This window comes from Aplidium turbinatum, chromosome 2, assembly GCF_918807975.1.
Source record: "Aplidium turbinatum chromosome 2, kaAplTurb1.1, whole genome shotgun sequence".
Classification (NCBI taxonomy): domain Eukaryota; kingdom Metazoa; phylum Chordata; class Ascidiacea; order Aplousobranchia; family Polyclinidae; genus Aplidium; species Aplidium turbinatum.
Window position 1 is genome coordinate 33,212,019 of NC_137473.1, and position 17,485 is coordinate 33,229,503.

General features: G+C 37.6%; 1 protein-coding gene and 1 pseudogene across 1 annotated transcript; both read left to right on the forward strand.

Moving 5' to 3' along the window:
- Positions 1–5,184: 5,184 nt before the first annotated feature.
- Positions 5,185–12,571, forward strand: LOC145765039 (arginine and glutamate-rich protein 1-like). The gene is made up of 5 exons (XM_082576776.1): positions 5,185–5,541; positions 6,569–6,689; positions 6,925–7,029; positions 8,534–8,617; positions 9,324–12,571. Exons 1-5 carry the CDS (start codon positions 5,204–5,206, stop codon positions 9,477–9,479), a joined length of 804 nt encoding a protein of 267 aa, XP_082432902.1. The 5' UTR covers positions 5,185–5,203; the 3' UTR covers positions 9,480–12,571.
- Positions 12,572–15,787: 3,216 nt separating this feature from the next.
- On the forward strand, positions 15,788–17,437 carry LOC145788515 (SCAN domain-containing protein 3 pseudogene; annotated as a pseudogene).
- Positions 17,438–17,485: the final 48 nt, after the last annotated feature.

Here is a 17,485-nt window from a genome sequence, read left to right on the forward strand (position 1 = left end):
GGGGTGCATTGGAACACAGGGACGTATGGAACAGTCGAATTCCCCTTTTTTTCTTTAACTTTTAGAACCATTCAAGCATGACAGTGGCTTCAATGCTAAGTTGCTCACCACATGTTCTGTTTTGGTAGCTGACATGCGCTGAGGTAGGGTGCTGTTGATCAAAATGTGTTTCTGACTAGTTCAAGTAAATTGCAGTTTTTTCAAAATAAACTTAGTTACAGAATATTCAGCGAAGGAAAAATTGTCCTACCTATGAAACTAAGAACGTAGGGATACTAGCAAGCTTGTGTGAAACAGTTTTCTCAACAGGTTAGAAATCAAGTGAGATACCGCCATTTTTGTTAAAAAATTTGCCTTGGGGTGGATTGGAACAAAAATGTTTGTCTGCATTGGAACACGTTCCAATGCTCCCCAACATATTGTATCTGTTAGTTATAAATAAAACAGTCTGCTTGCAGGAAGCATAAAGATATTAAAGCCAGGTTCATATTATTGTCATAGGTTAGGCCTACATTCAAGTAGGCTACGAGTAGCCTACGGACTTGATTCCATCTCAAGTTGGCTACAGTTTTAGGTAGGCTTTTTAGACTTGAACTCGCACCTAATCTCCCGTAGCTTACTCGTTGGTTAAAGAGTTTACCTAACAATGGTTACCCTTACACTAGAGAGTGTAAGTTAATTGTTTATGCCTATAAGTAGCCTATACTGTGGGCTAAAGTTACACACTACATGATTTGTCTTCATGTAAAAGTATCAACCAATAACTTGCTGACTTTTGGTTTGACTTCATTTCCAGTAAGCTACTGCACAGTGCACACTAAAACTAGTGCCTAACTTGTCATTGCATTTTCCACAGACAGTTATGGTGTTAGATGTTGCTGTAACATATTCACGCATAGCCAACTCTTGCAAAACTAGCGACAGAGAAATTTTGTCTAGCCTGTATTGTGAACATGGTTCGAAGTCGTAAACGCAAGACTGATAGAGATTTTTCAGGAAATGTCATGAAGAGTGCCACCGAAATGATCATAAACCAAGGATATTCAATACCAAAAGCAGCTGCTCAACATAATATAAAACACAAAATGTAGGCTATGCATGGCTGGATACTATTCCTACACAACGTTTGTATAACGAAGCACAGCCTATTTCTTTTTGTTGTTTATCTTCGTTGAAAAGAAAGTTTTTTCGTCAATTTTTCTTTTTAATAAACACGTTTTTGTGATGTTTTACTTGTGTTCCATTGTACCCCAATCGATGTTCCAATCCACCCAGTCTTGTGTTCCATTTGACCCCAGAAAAAATCCACGGGGCGCATTCGAACACCAAATTTTGAGCTCGAAATACTCGGCAAGTATAAAAGTTTGGAGAAAGTGGAATAATTTAAAATATAGAACTACACTTATACTATCAACTAGCGAGACTTCAGTATGTTTAAACAAAACCTGATAGAGCTAGAAACAAAAACGTTTTTAGTGTTCCAATGCACCCCAGCCTCCCCCTATATAGTTGGTATTGCTAACTTTTACTTTTAACTACTCGATCACTGGCCTAAGAATTGTAATAAGTTAGTGACTGTTGCTATTGGGCCTATCGATTGCTGACGTAGTTTGCGTAGAACCGCAACGTCACACCCAAGGCCGAGGTTAATTACAGTAGTAGGCTAATGAAAAAGTCGCAAAATTTGCAATTAGTTTTATACTTTTTATTTATATATAATAAATAAATAAAAATAAACTTTGAACTGCATCATTTATTACCAAATTATTACCATTTATTACCATTTATTACCACCACAGATCAAAAATTCTCTGCTGACTCATTTAAAATTTTACGCAAAGGCAAATCCCAATTTGACACAAAAATTCAGGAAGCGTTGTTAATCAAACGCTACAATCCAAATCTAAACAAACAATTATTTGCCAGTGGCGCCTCCATTCTCCTCAATATTTATTAGCCTAGTTGTATCACGTACTCCGTGGTGCAAATTCGTTTGTAACTTAATCATGCAGTTGCCTTTTCTTAATGTAATTTTTCGTCTGTCTGTATGTTTTCCACTCCAGTGCTTTTAATCGTGCGTGTTTCTCGATGCTTTTAGTTAGTTACGGTAGTCACTGTCAAGAAGTGAAATTTATTGTAGTTTATAATTATTTACAGATTCCTGATGAGGACTTAAGTTAAGTCGAAAACGTTTGATATGTTGAACTATTTGTAAATATGTAATATACTGTTGTAATGCTCAACCCTGTGTTATTGTTGTGTCTTGCCTGTCTTTGGTATAAAAAAGCAAACTCTCTCCCGAAACTATAAAATTTTTGTCTGGTTCATGTGAGAGTTTTTTTTCGTGTTACTAAGTAGTTTTAACTTTCACTATATTATGTCAATGTTTATTGCATCATTTACCCATCTGGCAACCTTGATACTAAGTTCAGAGGTTTGCGGTCAGACAAACCGCTCCATACTCAGACCTTAAACAAGTATTGGTCTGGTTGATTTGCTGCAATAAACCACTTTACATGACCAAAGTCGGCTAGAGTACGGATTTTTTAACACCGCCATTCTAGACTTTTGAAACATCTAAAATTGAGTCAATGAAAGCAAACATTTCTTTAAAATTTACACATGGAAATTGTGAACAAAGTGAAATCATTTTTATTATACGTCAACATAAAGTACACGGAAGTTGACTTCTTTAATATGACCAACACAGAAAACTTTTTCAATTTTGAAATGGCAACACTGACCAGATTAGATGGAGACTTTAAATCGTCTTTTGTTGGACACATATCATATTAACAGTGGCTTAATGTTAGTAATTGCCACTAACTACTTTGTACAGTACGAGTTCTAAAAAAATGCCTCTATCTAGTAAGTAAACTTCAATTTAAAGTGATCTTGATCTTATTATTCTTCAAGATCAAGATCACACAAAAAAAAGTGATCTTCAAGATCACGCCCATCTCTGACGATACCTTGTTTCAAACAACTTTTTTATTCAAACACAGCAATGATTTTTGTCACAATGCGTTATTTTAACTTTCATATTATTTTTCTTCAAGCTTCTGCAACCATCAAAACTTTCATTTGGCAATTTCTGGTCTGGACTGAAAATAATATCTTTAAGTTTAATTTAATCAATCGTTTTATTTTTCATCATAAACGCGTCCGGAACAAAAACAATACTACTAAGTACAATAGTCGATATGGAGTCTATATCTATCAATATTTATAGACCAACCAGCACATTAATGAACGGGAAAAGGTGGCAAAACCTTGAAAGGTTTAAAACGGGATGCAACCTAATTTATACAATGAACAATTGGTACCGTCAGTTCGTACCTTGAAAAGATTGAGAGAAAAAATTAAAAAAGCCGAAGTCGCTGATCGCAGTTTCCGCAAACATTTTTAAATTTTCCGCAAACAAACAAAAACTCTTAGGATCATTACCAGAAATTTTAAAATGTTTGCGGAAACTCTGACCAACTCTAACCCTTTTAAAATGTTTGCGGAAACTCCAATCAACCCGACCCTAACCCTTTAAAATATTTGCGGAAACTGCAATCAGCGACTTCGGCAAACTCTTAGGGTCATTACCGGAATTTTTAAAATGTTTACGGAAACCGCGGAAAAACGGAAACTGCGATCAACGACTTCGGCTTTGTTCTATTTTTTTCTCGATCTTTTCAGTTTGTTTGTTTGCGAAAACACTCTAACCCTAACTCTTTTAAAATGTTTACGGAAACTCCGATCAACCCTAACCATGGATCGCGGAAACCATGGATTGCGAAAAAACGGAAACTGCGATCAGCAATGTTCTATTTTTTTTTCTCTCAAACTTTTCAGTTTGTTTGTTTGCGGATACCGATGCCTAACCGATACCCTAACCCAGGGGTCACCAAACTACGGCCCGCGCGCCAGAACCGGCCCGCCAAGTGCTGCGGAAATAACAGCTGCGCTACAACTGTTTTTTATCATTAGGCCACCACAAATGGAGACAGCCTAGGTCAAATTTGAAAAGATGTAATGTTTTTTCAAGAGCAGGATGCCCTGTCCACAGGCTACTGTATCACAGCAGGGGATAACTTTTCCAGCGACCTTTCGATTTTCATCACAACTTTGCTAATCCACCGCTAACTTTGTCACTTATTGTGCTCAATTCAAGTCAAGGGAGATTCTCAAGGATATCTAGAGACTTAGGGGATATGAAGGCTCGAAGCGATTGTCTTATTCTCATGACACTACCAGGGCGGTAGTTTGTAGTGCTTTAAACATGTGTTTCTTTTTGAAATCATAGAAACTTTTGGTACAATGAGCTACAGAAGACAGTTAGCAAATGTTACGTAGAGCATATTTAAACAATACTTGTTTACAAACACAGTTGAAAAGTTACCGGTACCAGTAAGCTGTTTTTTTAACAAAGCCTGATGCGGTAGGCTAGATGTAAAGCAAGTATATGGGTACCGGTAGTTGAATTAACAAGTAATCATGAGCATGCTGTGATTATCCATTCCTGATGGTAGTAGCGCAATGTAAGTTATCATAACAAGATTTATTAAACTACTATCGGGGCCAATTGTCATTTTACGATAAACACAGATTATTTACGATAAACAAAAGCCCTTCTATTGTCAGTCTACGTAATAAAAGCCTAAGTCGCATTCCCTTCTTTAGATATCCCTGGGAGATTCTAAATAGTTGTATATCTTTTCGCAAATTGCATCCGGCCCGCAGCTGTTAATCTCGCAGCAATCCGGCTCTCAGAGAGAAAAGTTTGGTGACCCCTGCCCTAACCCTTTTAAAATGTTTGCGGAAACTGCGATCAGCTACTTCGGCTTTTTTTAATTTTTTTCTCTTTATCTTTTTAAGGTACGAACTGACGGTACGAATTGCTCATTGTACAAATTAGGTTGCACCCTTTAAAACGTACCTGAATAGAAAATCATGTAGTAGGCTATACGGTATATCTGTAGTTAGCACGGCCAGTAAACCCAGAAAACAAACAGCAAAAAATAAATCAAAGAGAAGCACACATGTACTAATCTGAACAGCGTATTACGCACTACGGTACGCAGTGTGTATATAACACGGTACGTGGTCTGAAAGTCGCAGTTAAACTACTGTCACTGGACTGTTACGTACCGAATATATTTTAGCCTGCTTAGCTCTTTGCATTTATTCAGCACTGTTTTTATTAATAATTTTAATGTTGGATGTTTTTGAAAAAACTAAAATACCAACAATGTCTAAATCACGAAGCCGGAGTCCAGTTGAAGTGAAGAAAAAGCGAAGTAAACATAAAAGCTATTCAAAAGAAAGAGACAATAAATCTCGTAGAGATCGATCATGCTCAAAAGATCGTAAAAGAGCACGTCGAGACCGTGAAAGTCGTCATGGCAGTTCAAAAAGATCTCGCTCTAAATCATCCAGTTCAGAAAGAATTGATATTTTTGGCCGTGCCTTGGGAAGACGGAGTTTGGTTGAAGAAAGAAAACGAAAAGAAGATAAAGAATTAAAAGCAGCACTTGAACGCCAACGACTCATGTGAGCAATGATCAGTCAACTCAGTTGCCTTAGCCATTTGTTTATCAAGCCCTAACTTGTAATCAAATTTTTCTGACAATTTTGTCTTTTTAATTGAGCCATCCATTCAATAGACTACTTTGGATTGTACCAATTCGGCTTAATTAAAGCGAGTTCACTTAATTAACACAGGGATGGCAAACTTTTTTATCACATGGATTACAAACAAGACCTTAATCCTTAAAAAACCAAGATGAGTCATACATTTAATTAAAATCGCAATCACTGGTTTATTGTTTTTCTCAAGATATCATGTTATTGTTAATGCATTGGTACATTACATGGTGCTATAAGAGAGGAAGGAAGCGAAAGACCTTACGCGGTCACTAAGTCAACTGCCACCCTCTCTGTATTTTACAAAAAAGTTAACAATGAAAATTATAGTATACTGAACATGTTAACATTAATGCAAAACTTCTGTTGCATATTCTTTGCAAGTCTTATTATCTGTGCGTGGTAATGTGTAGTTTTTAGTAGTTTAATGTGTAGTTCACACATGCAGCATTCACATCTAAGCTGAGACAAAATTTTCTGCGTGATTGATTGCATAAGATTCTTGAGCAAAAATAAACGCAAATCTTTCCATGGTTTCAAATGATTGTGACAGAAAGTTCCACTTTGTAAGGATGACATATTTTTAGCATGGATTTTTACGGCTGGAAAATCAGACCATCCATGTCCATTTTTATTTTAATCTTGTTTCCAGACCGCACTAATCCTAAACAGCCAAGAGGCAGCCACTGTTTATACTTACAAGTAACATGATTTCAATGTGTTGTCCCAATGGAATCTTATTTATGTATCAAAAATATTTAAGAACTGGTACAGTATCAGTTAATTACTATGTAGTAGCAATGTCATTTCTCTTTTGTTAACAATGTCTTTTAAATTTTTATATATTGAAAAAGCTACCTGACACAAGGTGACCTTTTCTTTAATTGGGGGATGAAGTATTATTCAGGTATACAATAAATGTATTGCATTTTAGTCAAAAGAGACAATTGGAAGAAAAAATGATGGAGAAAGAAGCCGCTCGAAGAATTGAAGAAACAATCACAAAACGTGTGGAAGAAGAGCTTGAGAAAAAACGTGAAGAAATCGAAACAGAGGTCATTGTCATGTGAATATGTAGCTATTATCCATCTTTGACATTTTGGCTGCATTCAAACAAAATAATCTTGGAGTGCTCGGGCTCACAGAGACACTACTGATTTATGCAACTTTAGTATTTTTATATTTAGCGACTGATTTCTTGCCAGTTGCTAATTATTATACAATATACATATTTGTTTAAAACAAATCTACATATTTTTTACTCTCATGCATTGTTTATTATTTTTTTAGGTGGCAAGGAGGGTGGCTGAAATGAAACAGGCCATGGAGGAGAAGATGCTGGAAGAGCTGGAGGAACAGAAACAAGCGGAGCTAAAAGCCCGCCAAGAAAAGCAGGTGGAAGATTTAGTATCAATTTTTACATTTTTTTTAATTCTAAATCTTATCTTTGTTTCAGATTTTTGCAACGTTTTTATTTCTTTATACTAGTAACTACATTAAACTTTAGCATGATGTGCGTAATCTATTAAAGTAATATATTTTTTGTCATTTATTACTCGTCTAGTCGTCTGATTTAAATTAGTAGGGAACTGACTTTCGTCTTTGTGGTACGAATTAGATTTTTAATACCCCGTATTTAATTGTGATAAACGTTTCCAGCAAAAAATAAAATTCCAACTTTTTACTTTTATATCATCATTTAGTGCAAAGTCATCAGTCGAACCTCAACTAATTTGCGTAACTGAATATCATTTTAAATGGCTTTGAATTAATCTTGACTTGTACACCTCAGGATTGTTTCGGTGAAATGTCCTACAACCTTAACACTTACTGACAGTCTGACCTTTTCTTCTTTCCCACAAATGCTCAATATCTGTAGGTTTGTCTAGTGTAGTATGATTATTCCAATGAAACATTAAAGAATAATTAGACTTTCAAGTTCATTCAAGTATTTTTGTTGTCAATGATAGCATCCAATTGGTGCAGTGCAAGCAAGAGGTTTATTATATTTCGGTTTGGAACAAAATGGTAAGTTGTTAACTATAGGAATCGATCAACGTCTACACATTCAGAGGCTATGTGCTTGGGGCATTGGAAATTACGACAGAAAAGTTCTCGGTGTTCAACTGGCCATTTTTCAAAACTATAACTGAAGGCCTAAGGTAGGCCTGTTCGAAACGAAACAAAATCTCGGCAAAAATATTTGGGTCAAACCACAGTGTCGTTTGTTTACAAAAACATTGAAACAGTTTTGTTGTTGATTAGGTCTTAACTTTTAATAGTAGGCCTAATTGGCAACCTACCATGGTTTGTGGAAGGATATGGCTCTAAACCACCCACTCAATTGCAGTTCAATTTTGTTTTCAGTCGATAATGAAGCGAAATTCTTTAGTTGGAAACTAAGTTTGCGACTAAGCCAAAACAAGAACTTTCGAACTATAATAAGACATTTTTCTTTCCAACAGTCCTGCTAATATTCTAAAATTGAGATAAGCTTGGTGTGATTTGTTTCGGGAAATATTTTATGATGCTACATTTTCACTGGCACGAAAGATTGATGAGTCACTGAAGCTGAAGTGTCGAAAATGGAACAGTGCCTCGACAAGACAATACTTTAAGGATTTGTTATCGTGTAGTATGAAAGTCAATTCAAAAGCATTTTTTTCCAAATTGATGAGAGTTTCTCATGAAGGTGTGCTTCTCAAAACTTTTTGAAGACTTTTGCGTTGCAATAAAGCTTTTCCAGTTTGACGTTTTCCATTAGTAAATATTATTCGTTGCAAAAAGTGTTTTCATTGTTATATCACAGAGCTTCTAATCTTTACTACAGTACAAAACTTGTGCGTTGATTAAACTCGTCTATCGTCGGTCTCTATTAACTTTCCTTCGATATTTTAAGGAAGAAGAAAGGAAAAAGAATGAGGAGCTGCAAACAATTATGGAAGAAAATGAGCGGAAAATGAAAGAAGCCCAGCAGACAATGGTACGTACCGAGCCAACCAATCAGTCTTTTTGTGCTTTCTCCAGGCGTAGAGTCATTGTAAAAAAAAAAAAATTCTTTTTGTTGAGATATCAGGATGCAAATTAAATGTTTGTATAACCACTATCAAGTCATGCAAATTCTTATTTACCAATATGAAATAGAAATAACGCTTGAACGGAGTGCCGATAGTTTTGTAATGACTTTTCACACCGAGATACACCAAGTACTTGTGTCACCAAGTTGAAAACTTGACATTATTAATTATTATTCGTAATCTCTCTCTTCACTTTGCCTCAAAGAAGACTGGTCTTCATCCTGAAGCAGGATCTACAAGTTTTCTGTAACGATTTCCACGTTTACCCCTATGGTTGACATTCCTAATCATTGATGTATATTGCATTCAAGAGTAGCAAACTTAAAATTACACGATTTACAAGCCTGGCGTGGAACACTCTTGTTTTAAACATACTTTCCACTTGCCATCTCGCCAGTGCATAGCTATGTTCCAACTTTACTGAGAGTGGTTTGGCACTTCAGTCGAATTTTAAACTGTTTGTATATCCACATAATAAACTATTTTATTATATCGACGATATAAATTATAAAACTATATATAAAATCTGGTCCTAGTGCAACCTATTTGTTCAACTTTTATTTTTGTAGTTGAAAGCTTTTTCAGTTGTAATCTGTAGTTGTCTTCCATCAGGCTGAGGAACGGCTAGCAATGCTCGAAGAACAACGCAGCATCCATGAGGAGAGGATGAAGATGGAAGAAGCTCGGAAAAAGCAGCGACGGCAAGAGCAAAATGTTATCTTAGGAAAGAAAAACAGCCGACCAAAGTTGTCATTCTCCCTCAAGTGATAGCATGGCGGAAGATCCCGCCACATCAAGGCTCAAGCATCTGGTCTTCGATTTGCTCCAGGAGTCTACATTTCTAAGAGCTAGTACAGGGTTCACGACATTGTGCTTAAATTCCTTCTGCTTTTGAAAGGGCGCTTTAAGATTTATATAGAAGCGCAAAAGGTTTGTGAAACCTGCGAAGGATTAATAGTGTTAAAAAGTTGGTTATAGACGCTCTTGGCCAGTCAAATATTATACGTTTTTATCAAATTTTTGAGGTAAGTATTCTAACGCTGCTAGGCTATTCGACAAAATATTTGCGAATGCCTAGTCAGATGAACTCTCTTTTATAACAAACGTACAACGATTGTATTTGTTGGTGTGTTTTCTAAGGTCCATTCTAGAATTTCGTTTAAAGCAGTGGTTCTCAAACTGTGCGTCGCGACGCACTGATACGTGGTTTGAAAGTTTTTAACGTCTAGCACAATAGTTTGGTTTTGAACTAATTCTGTAGATAATTAAAAAGAAATAACTAAACTTGCTATATAAAATATTATTTTTTCAAAGTTTCTGGCTACGAAAACACTGCGATTTAATGACATATCAAGCTCTTTCATTTGCTATATTGCAAGACAAACAGAGGTTATAATCAGTTACAAAATATGTATTGCAGTTTGCAGAGCGTCGAAGTTTGTTGGTTTAATGACTTTTGTTTGCAAGTCCTGTGGAGACCATAACCAAACGTGGCGGAGAAACAGTGTTTGGCACCAAGATAATTGTCGAGTGTCGACTCAATTGCGTACCTCAATTGTTTGATTCAATTCAGTTTGTATTTGTGCAATCGCCCGCCACGATAGTTCAGTTGGTTAGCGCGTGACTTCGTGTACGAAGAAGCTTCAATATCAAGCGGCGCTGGTTCGACTCTCGGGGTGTGCGCTTGAGCAACGCATTCTAAGGACTGTTCTTCATTCAGCGGTACCTAATACATGGAACAATTCCCTGCCAACAACACTTCAACAATCGGAAACTTCACTCTGTCAACCTCAGTAAGCGCCAAGCGGCCCTGCGTTAAGAGCCTCTACAACTAGGCTATGCAAAACTACCAGGAATAACCTATCAAGGCCTTGTACAAACTGCGTCTAAAATTAGAGAACACCAAAAACTCAGTAACTACACAAAAACCCAACAGAGTAGCCATTCTGAAATTGCTTCCACAAATTAGTTCAAAGAAACGTAAATCGCGTAAATTTTGCACGATTTACAATTTGCAAAATTTATTGGTGTCTTTCTGTGTGTCTAAAACAAGTCCTTGGGGGTGTTAATAGCCAAATGTCTTGGAAGACGTTATAAATTCCTATAACTTTATTACATTTTCAACAAAGGGCTCAACTTCGGAATCTAAACTTGGAAAATTTGGGGGGGGAGTCATGGCCCCTTTCACCCCCCCCCCCTGGCTACGCCTATGCTTGTCAGTCCAAGGATAAAGATTCAAAACCAAACCAATCCCGTTATTAACTTAAATAGTCTGAATATTTCTGAAGGTAATTGGGAAATAAGTTAGAATGAACTTTGGCCTTAATCGACAAAGTGGAGGCATGTAGTTCTAAAACCGCTTTTTGTTTTGAATTATATAAAGCAAGCCTACTTTTTCATAAAATTTATATGTTATGGATGCATTCACTTTCATTCAAGCTGCACGACACTCTTTATTATACAAGAAATATTATAACTCGATGCCGATTGACATTGTTGTAACATTTAAACCAAAAACAAACTTTAATTTGAGAAATCCAAAAGTTTTTATAGTTCACAATCAACGGTCAATCATCATTATGTTCCTTCCTCGCAGTTGGATACAATCAGTGCCGGTCTTAGGGTATTTCGGGCCCTGTGCGGAATATGCTTTGCGGGCCCCGATGACAATGATCCAATTCAGTAGCGTAGCTTGGTATTTAGAAAGGGGAGGGGGGAGGTTTGACCGACGGCGGGCGAAGTCTGACGGCGTGATCTCCGAAGGCGACACCCAGCAGCGGGGGGTCTGGGGCGCCTCCCCTAGAAAATTTTGAAAAATTACTTTGAATTTGGGGCATTCTGAGAGCATGTTCAACAAAAATTTGAGTATAAATATTTCTGTAAAATGGTGCTGTCCGGTGACGTAGCAAAAGGATAAGATCATGCTTTCTTTGGCATTTTTCGGAAATAAAGCTATGTCTCTATGTTAAGTATGGATGCAACCTATTTCGTCCCCTGAAAAATTCGTAGGCTACCCCGATTTCGTACCCTGAAGTCGTGTAATAAAAAAAAGTTTGACCTATTTCGTCCCCTGAAAAGATCGAGAAATTTTGAAATGTTTGCGGCAACTCCGATCAGCGACTTTGGCTCTGTTGTTTTTTTTTCTCGATCTTTTCAGAGTACGAAATTGGTTGCACCCGTTGAGTCTCTATGTTTTTTTGTTGCTAATTCCTTATTTGTTGAACTCACTTGTTGAATTTTTCCATTGGAAATGACAAAATTACTGCAGTTTCTGAGTAAATTGCGGGCCCTGTGCGATCGCACGGTTTGCACACCCCAAAGACCGGCAGTGGATACAATGCACCATTGTTCTCGATCATAAGCTGTTCGTACTGCACTTTCATAATTAATTTTGTCTATTTTCAAACGGTTGATAGGCTGAACCAAATTCAGCTCAGCGTTAGCTTATCATTTTATTTATTGAAAATAGCATTTCTGTCATCTCTGATAATTACAAAACACATCGGTCAGAAGAAACAAAAGAAAGATGAGAACGGTAGTTTCGCAAATTGTTGCAACATTTCATCAACTAAGCAATCTTGCACATCTCATCAACTCGTTTGAATTTATTATAGTAGGCTATCAATGTGCGTTTTTACAAACTGATTGTTTTTGCGTCACGAGACCGAAAAAAAACTATTGAGAACCACTGGTTTAAACTGCGCTTTTCAACTTTGTAGTTTCCTGTGTCACACTTTCTAACCATTTATCTACCGACGTTATGTGTCAAGCTTTTAAAATTTAAAAGTGGTTAATAAAGTTTAGCTTTTTTCCTTCAGTATGGTTTAAAGGCAATTTATTGTATAAAACATTATAGTTTTCACAGGGATGTTTTCATCAGGTTATTATGTATATAGCCTATCATGCTTCTGTGCCATGATAACATGGTGGAAAGTTCCCAGACAGCAAACTTTGTCATTTTTACATTGATTCAACGTCTGCAGACTTTTCTCCAAATTAGAACACACGTCAGGCAGTTCATTGAACAAATATCGCAGTTTATTGGCGTTCAATGACGTTTGCTTCTGCCTTCCAGGTTGTAATTCCTGAAAGACTCCTTTTTCAAAGCAGTTAAATTCCTTATACTTCAAAATGACAGTGCACTTTGAACGATAAATGTGAAGGCAAGATGAGGTGTTTGAGTGGCTATTGAAAATTGAGCAATAATACTGTAAAAGCGGAGTTTCGCATCCCTTACTCAAACAGTCAAAAGCACGATAGCCTAGCTACCAGTGGCGGCTCGTGCCATGGGGCTGCAGCCCCACCTGAAAGAAAGAGAAGAGGGAAAACATGTTTTCCTGTGTATTTGTCCGACCCGGTTACTTTTATCACTGAAGAATTGCCGATCGAAAATTAAAATATTAAAAGTTTCGTTTGGCAACACCAACTTTGGGCAAACTGCTTTGCAGCCCGAGATTCTAGATTTCAAGCGCTCTGATTGGCTAAAAATTATCCTTGAAGCTCCACCTCTTTTGATATTTTACAGCAATTTTTGAATCTGTTGGGGCTGCATAGAAAACAGCCCCACCCAACCGAATAACTTTACAGACGTTTTAAAGTTAGTTTTTATTTCGCAGAGTAGCGATGAGTCATGAATGTAGAAGTGTTAGCTGTAGAGTTAGGGTATTCAACAGGTTATAGGAAGTACTAGGGCAGGTGTGGGCATTGGGCAACCTTTTTAACACGAGGGGCAGTTAGGAAAATGTAATGCTTGCTGGAGGGCCGCACATCAAATAAACACTAATTCACATTTTCAGCAATGGAGTTTATCTTATTGAAATTTCGCAGAGTAGCGATGAGCCATGAATGTAGAAATGTTAGGTGTAGAGTTAGGGTATTCAACAGGTTATAGGAAGTGCAAGGGTGGGCAACCTTAACACGAGGGCCAGTTAGGAAAATGTAATGCTTACTGCAGGGCCGCACATCAAATAAACACTAATTCATATTTTCAGCAATGCAGTTTATCTTATTGAAATTTTGTACAAGAATGTCATCCTCCTGCAGCTTGAATACAATTCAAGCTGGATTTCTACAGGCTCACAATTTATTTTACAGGGAGGCTACAGGGGAGTGAAAAGACGGTCGTAGGCCTATCACTTCTTAAGCTTCGAAATTGTGTAAATCGAGAGAAAAATAGTCTTAATTTAAGTAGCCTTAGGGAACGTTCAAATATTACGTAACGCTTTTTTTCCGAATTTTTGACCCCCCCTCCTCCCCCATGTAATGCCAACATAACGCTTTTTTCAATCCCCCCCTCCCCCATGTAACGCTTTTTCACTACAAATTCAGCACAAAAAACTACCATTCCGTACTCGAAAGCGTTACGTAACGTTTTGCTTGAAACCCCTCCCCCCCGATGTGACGCTAACGTAACGCTTTGCATAAACCCCCCCCCCTCCCCCTCGAAGGCGTTACGTAATATTTGAACGTTCCCTAAGGACATATTTGGCAAGTAAACCATAAACAGTGAAAGGAAATAATATTATACTTATAAAAATAAACTTTGTTACTTATAAAAATAAACACGGCACGGTGACCTACCGGTAGCCTATGTAGGCAACGCTAAGTCACGGGTAAAACTGAACAGTGATTTTAATACAAAACGCTATTACTGAAGTTGGCAATTCATAGTTGAAAAAGTTTACATGACATGAAAAACACAATCTTGGTCTACAAACTTTAATGGTGCAATGATTAATATTCGCACTTAAACTGAATTTTTATAGAAATGCTGTCGGCGGAATGTAGTTAGAAAGTATAATTTTATCGGGGATATCTATAACTACGGAATTGGAAACTCTGGAACTAAAACCACTTTTATACACCAGTTGGGTCACTTCTTCGTGCGCCGGAGTGATAAAGGTTCATATAAATTGATCTCAAAAGGCAGCAAGTAGGCTAACCCAGGGGTCGGCAATCACCGGTCCGCGGACCGCTGCCGGTCCGCGAGGAGTTCATAGCCGGTCCGCGAAGAGTTCATATACTTTTACAAATTAAGTGAACGTTCAGAATTATTATAGTGGTCTAAGATTAACTGATAAAAATTCAAATTAATCTTTTTAATCAATACACATGTAGAGGCGTCCTTTCTTCATTAAACTTGCTAACTTCTACCACGTGCATTTTCTTGAGCTTGTTGAGACTGGCGAGGCAGCAATGCTGTTATTACGTCATAGTAACTTTTTTCTAGGTGCCATTTTACAACAGTTACTGTGCGATTCATTTTCAAAAAGAGTGACTTAACTTTTACGTTGACCATTCATTTGTGAGTGTGAAATTAGAAGATAGAGTGCAGAAGTTTTTGGGAGTAGCAGTTTGACTATTGATTAAAAGTTCATAAAGTCAAACTATGGTAGGACTAGACTGTAATACCAGCATAACACTTAACAAAGCAGCTGCTACAGAAATTGGGGTCCAACTAATTTAAAGAGCGTCGGAGTATCGGAATATTTAGAATAAAAGCTAATTTATCAGGAAGTTATGGGTAAGCTTAGGGTGAGGACTGAGGATTAGATTTAGGTTTATGGTGAACGTTATGATTAATGTTAGGTTTCCGTAGACCGTAACCTTCCCATAATTCCGACACTTAACGTCGGAAAGGAAAATATCGAAATATCCGATTTTTCGGAATTAGGGTTAGAATTAAGTAAGGGTTGGGGTTAGGGTTTGGATTTGGTTTTTGGTTGTAGTACGGTGAATTAACCCTCATTCCGACACTCAGTAAATTAGATGGACCTAAGAAATTGTTACTGAAACTTAATTGGTAAAATATTACAGATTTATCCGAGAAAAATGAGTAGGCTACAAAACAAACATCTATGTTGAGTTTTTTTGGAAATGGCCGTGGGCCAACAGTATTTGAAAAATCTGATGTCGCAAACGAGGGGTCTACATCTACAACCTCAAAAAAAAGGAAGGCTTCTTTCATTCGCCATTATAAGTCGTCCTATGTAAAGTACGGATTCATTTCAACTTGTGATTCCGAAACACCTTATCCGCTCTGTCTAATTTGTAACAGCAAGTTATCAAACGACGCTATGAAGCCCTCAAAACTAATTCGGCACTTGCACACAAAACATCCCGAACTAAAAGGTAAACCTTTGGACTTTTTTGAAAGAAGAAAAAGTGATAGCGAAGCTGAAAAACGATTACTAAGGACAGGTTTATCAACAAAGCCAAAGGCACTAAGAGCATCGTACTTGGTGTCTCACCGCATCGCTAAGACTAATAAACCATTTACTATCGGAGAAGAATTGATTTTACCAGCGTGTAGTGATATTTGCCGTGAAGTTTTAGGAGAATCGGCAGCTAAAAAGATAGCGCAGGTTTCGCTTTCTGCGCGCACTGTTGCAAGACGTATTGAGGACATGGCGATAGACATTGAAGCTCAACTGTTAGAGCGGTTGGTGAAGTCACTATGGTTTGCGATTCAGTGTGATGAATCTACTGATATCGAAAACAAAGCTGTGCTGCTAGTTTTTGTTCGATATCTTTATGAAGAGGATGTTTATGAGGACATGTTATGTGCTTTGTATTTGCCAAAAAAAACCACAGCCTCCGAACTGTGGAAGGCTCTGAATGAATATTTCATAGGGAAACTAAACTGGTCTTTTTGTGTCGGTCTGTGTACGGATGGGGCTGCAGCCATGATTGGTCGTCTGTCTGGTTTGACTGCTCGAATTAAGGAGGTCGCACCAGAGTGCGAGGCCACTCATTGTTTCATTCACAGAGAAATGCTGGCTAGCCGAAAAATATCATCCGAGCTTCATAGTGTATTCAATGATGTAGTAAAAATGATCAACCTTATAAAAGCGCATGCACTGAACACTCGGCTGTTTGAGCAGATATGTGAGGACATGGATGCCGAGCACAAATGCCTTCTGTTGTACACAGAAGTAAGGTGGCTCACCAGAGGAAAATCACTGAACAGAGTTTTTGAACTAAGTGAGCCACTGCAAAGGTTTCTTTTGGAGAAAAATTCAGATCTTGCTAGCAAATTTATTGATGAAAAATGGGTTCTCAAACTTGCCTACTTGTGTGACATATTCAATCTGCTCAATGAACTAAGTCTTTCACTTCAGGGCAAAATGACAACTGTATTCAAGTTGGCAGATAAAGTGGCTGCGTTTACAGAAAAACTAAAATTGTGGGAGCAGCGCGTAAACAAAGGGGTTTTTGACATGTTTCAAACATTAGCAGAGACTTTGAAAGACAGTGAGCCTGAGCAAGAGTTCTCCGAACTTGTGAGCAGACACTTGCGTACTCTTTTAATAGAATTCAAGCGCTATTTTCCAAGCGCTAAAGACCCTCGAAATGCAAAGGATTGGATCCGTAATCCATTTATTTTCAAACCTGGTGAATCGACCTTACCTGTTCGACAACAGGACCAGCTCCTGGATATTGCTAATGACGGTAGCTTGAAAGTTATTTTTCATACAACGACTCTACCAACGTTTTGGATGAAAGTCTTGCCGGAATACCCTGACCTTGCCATAAAAGCATTAAAAACCTTGCTGCCATTTCCGACATCCTATTTATGCGAGTCTGGATTTTCTGTAATGGCAGCAACAAAGACGAAACCGCGAAACAGATTGGACGTGAGAGAAACATTGCGGGTGTCGTTGAGTTCTATATTTCCTAGGTGGGATCGTCTCGTTGAGGCAAAACAAGCTCAAGGCCCACATTAAATAATGACCTTGCAGTATATGAGCTGCAATAAATTTTCATTGTTGAAC

Bases quoted from the DNA above. Each gene is read 5' to 3' on its own strand.
- LOC145765039 (XM_082576776.1), top strand. From the start codon at position 5,204: ATGTTGGATGTTTTTGAAAAAACTAAAATACCAACAATGTCTAAATCA. The intron at 7,030-8,533 runs GTGGAAGATTTA...CGATATTTTAAG, and splicing joins AAGCCCGCCAAGAAAAGCAG to GAAGAAGAAAGGAAAAAGAA. The intron at 8,618-9,323 runs GTACGTACCGAG...GTCTTCCATCAG, and splicing joins AAGAAGCCCAGCAGACAATG to GCTGAGGAACGGCTAGCAAT.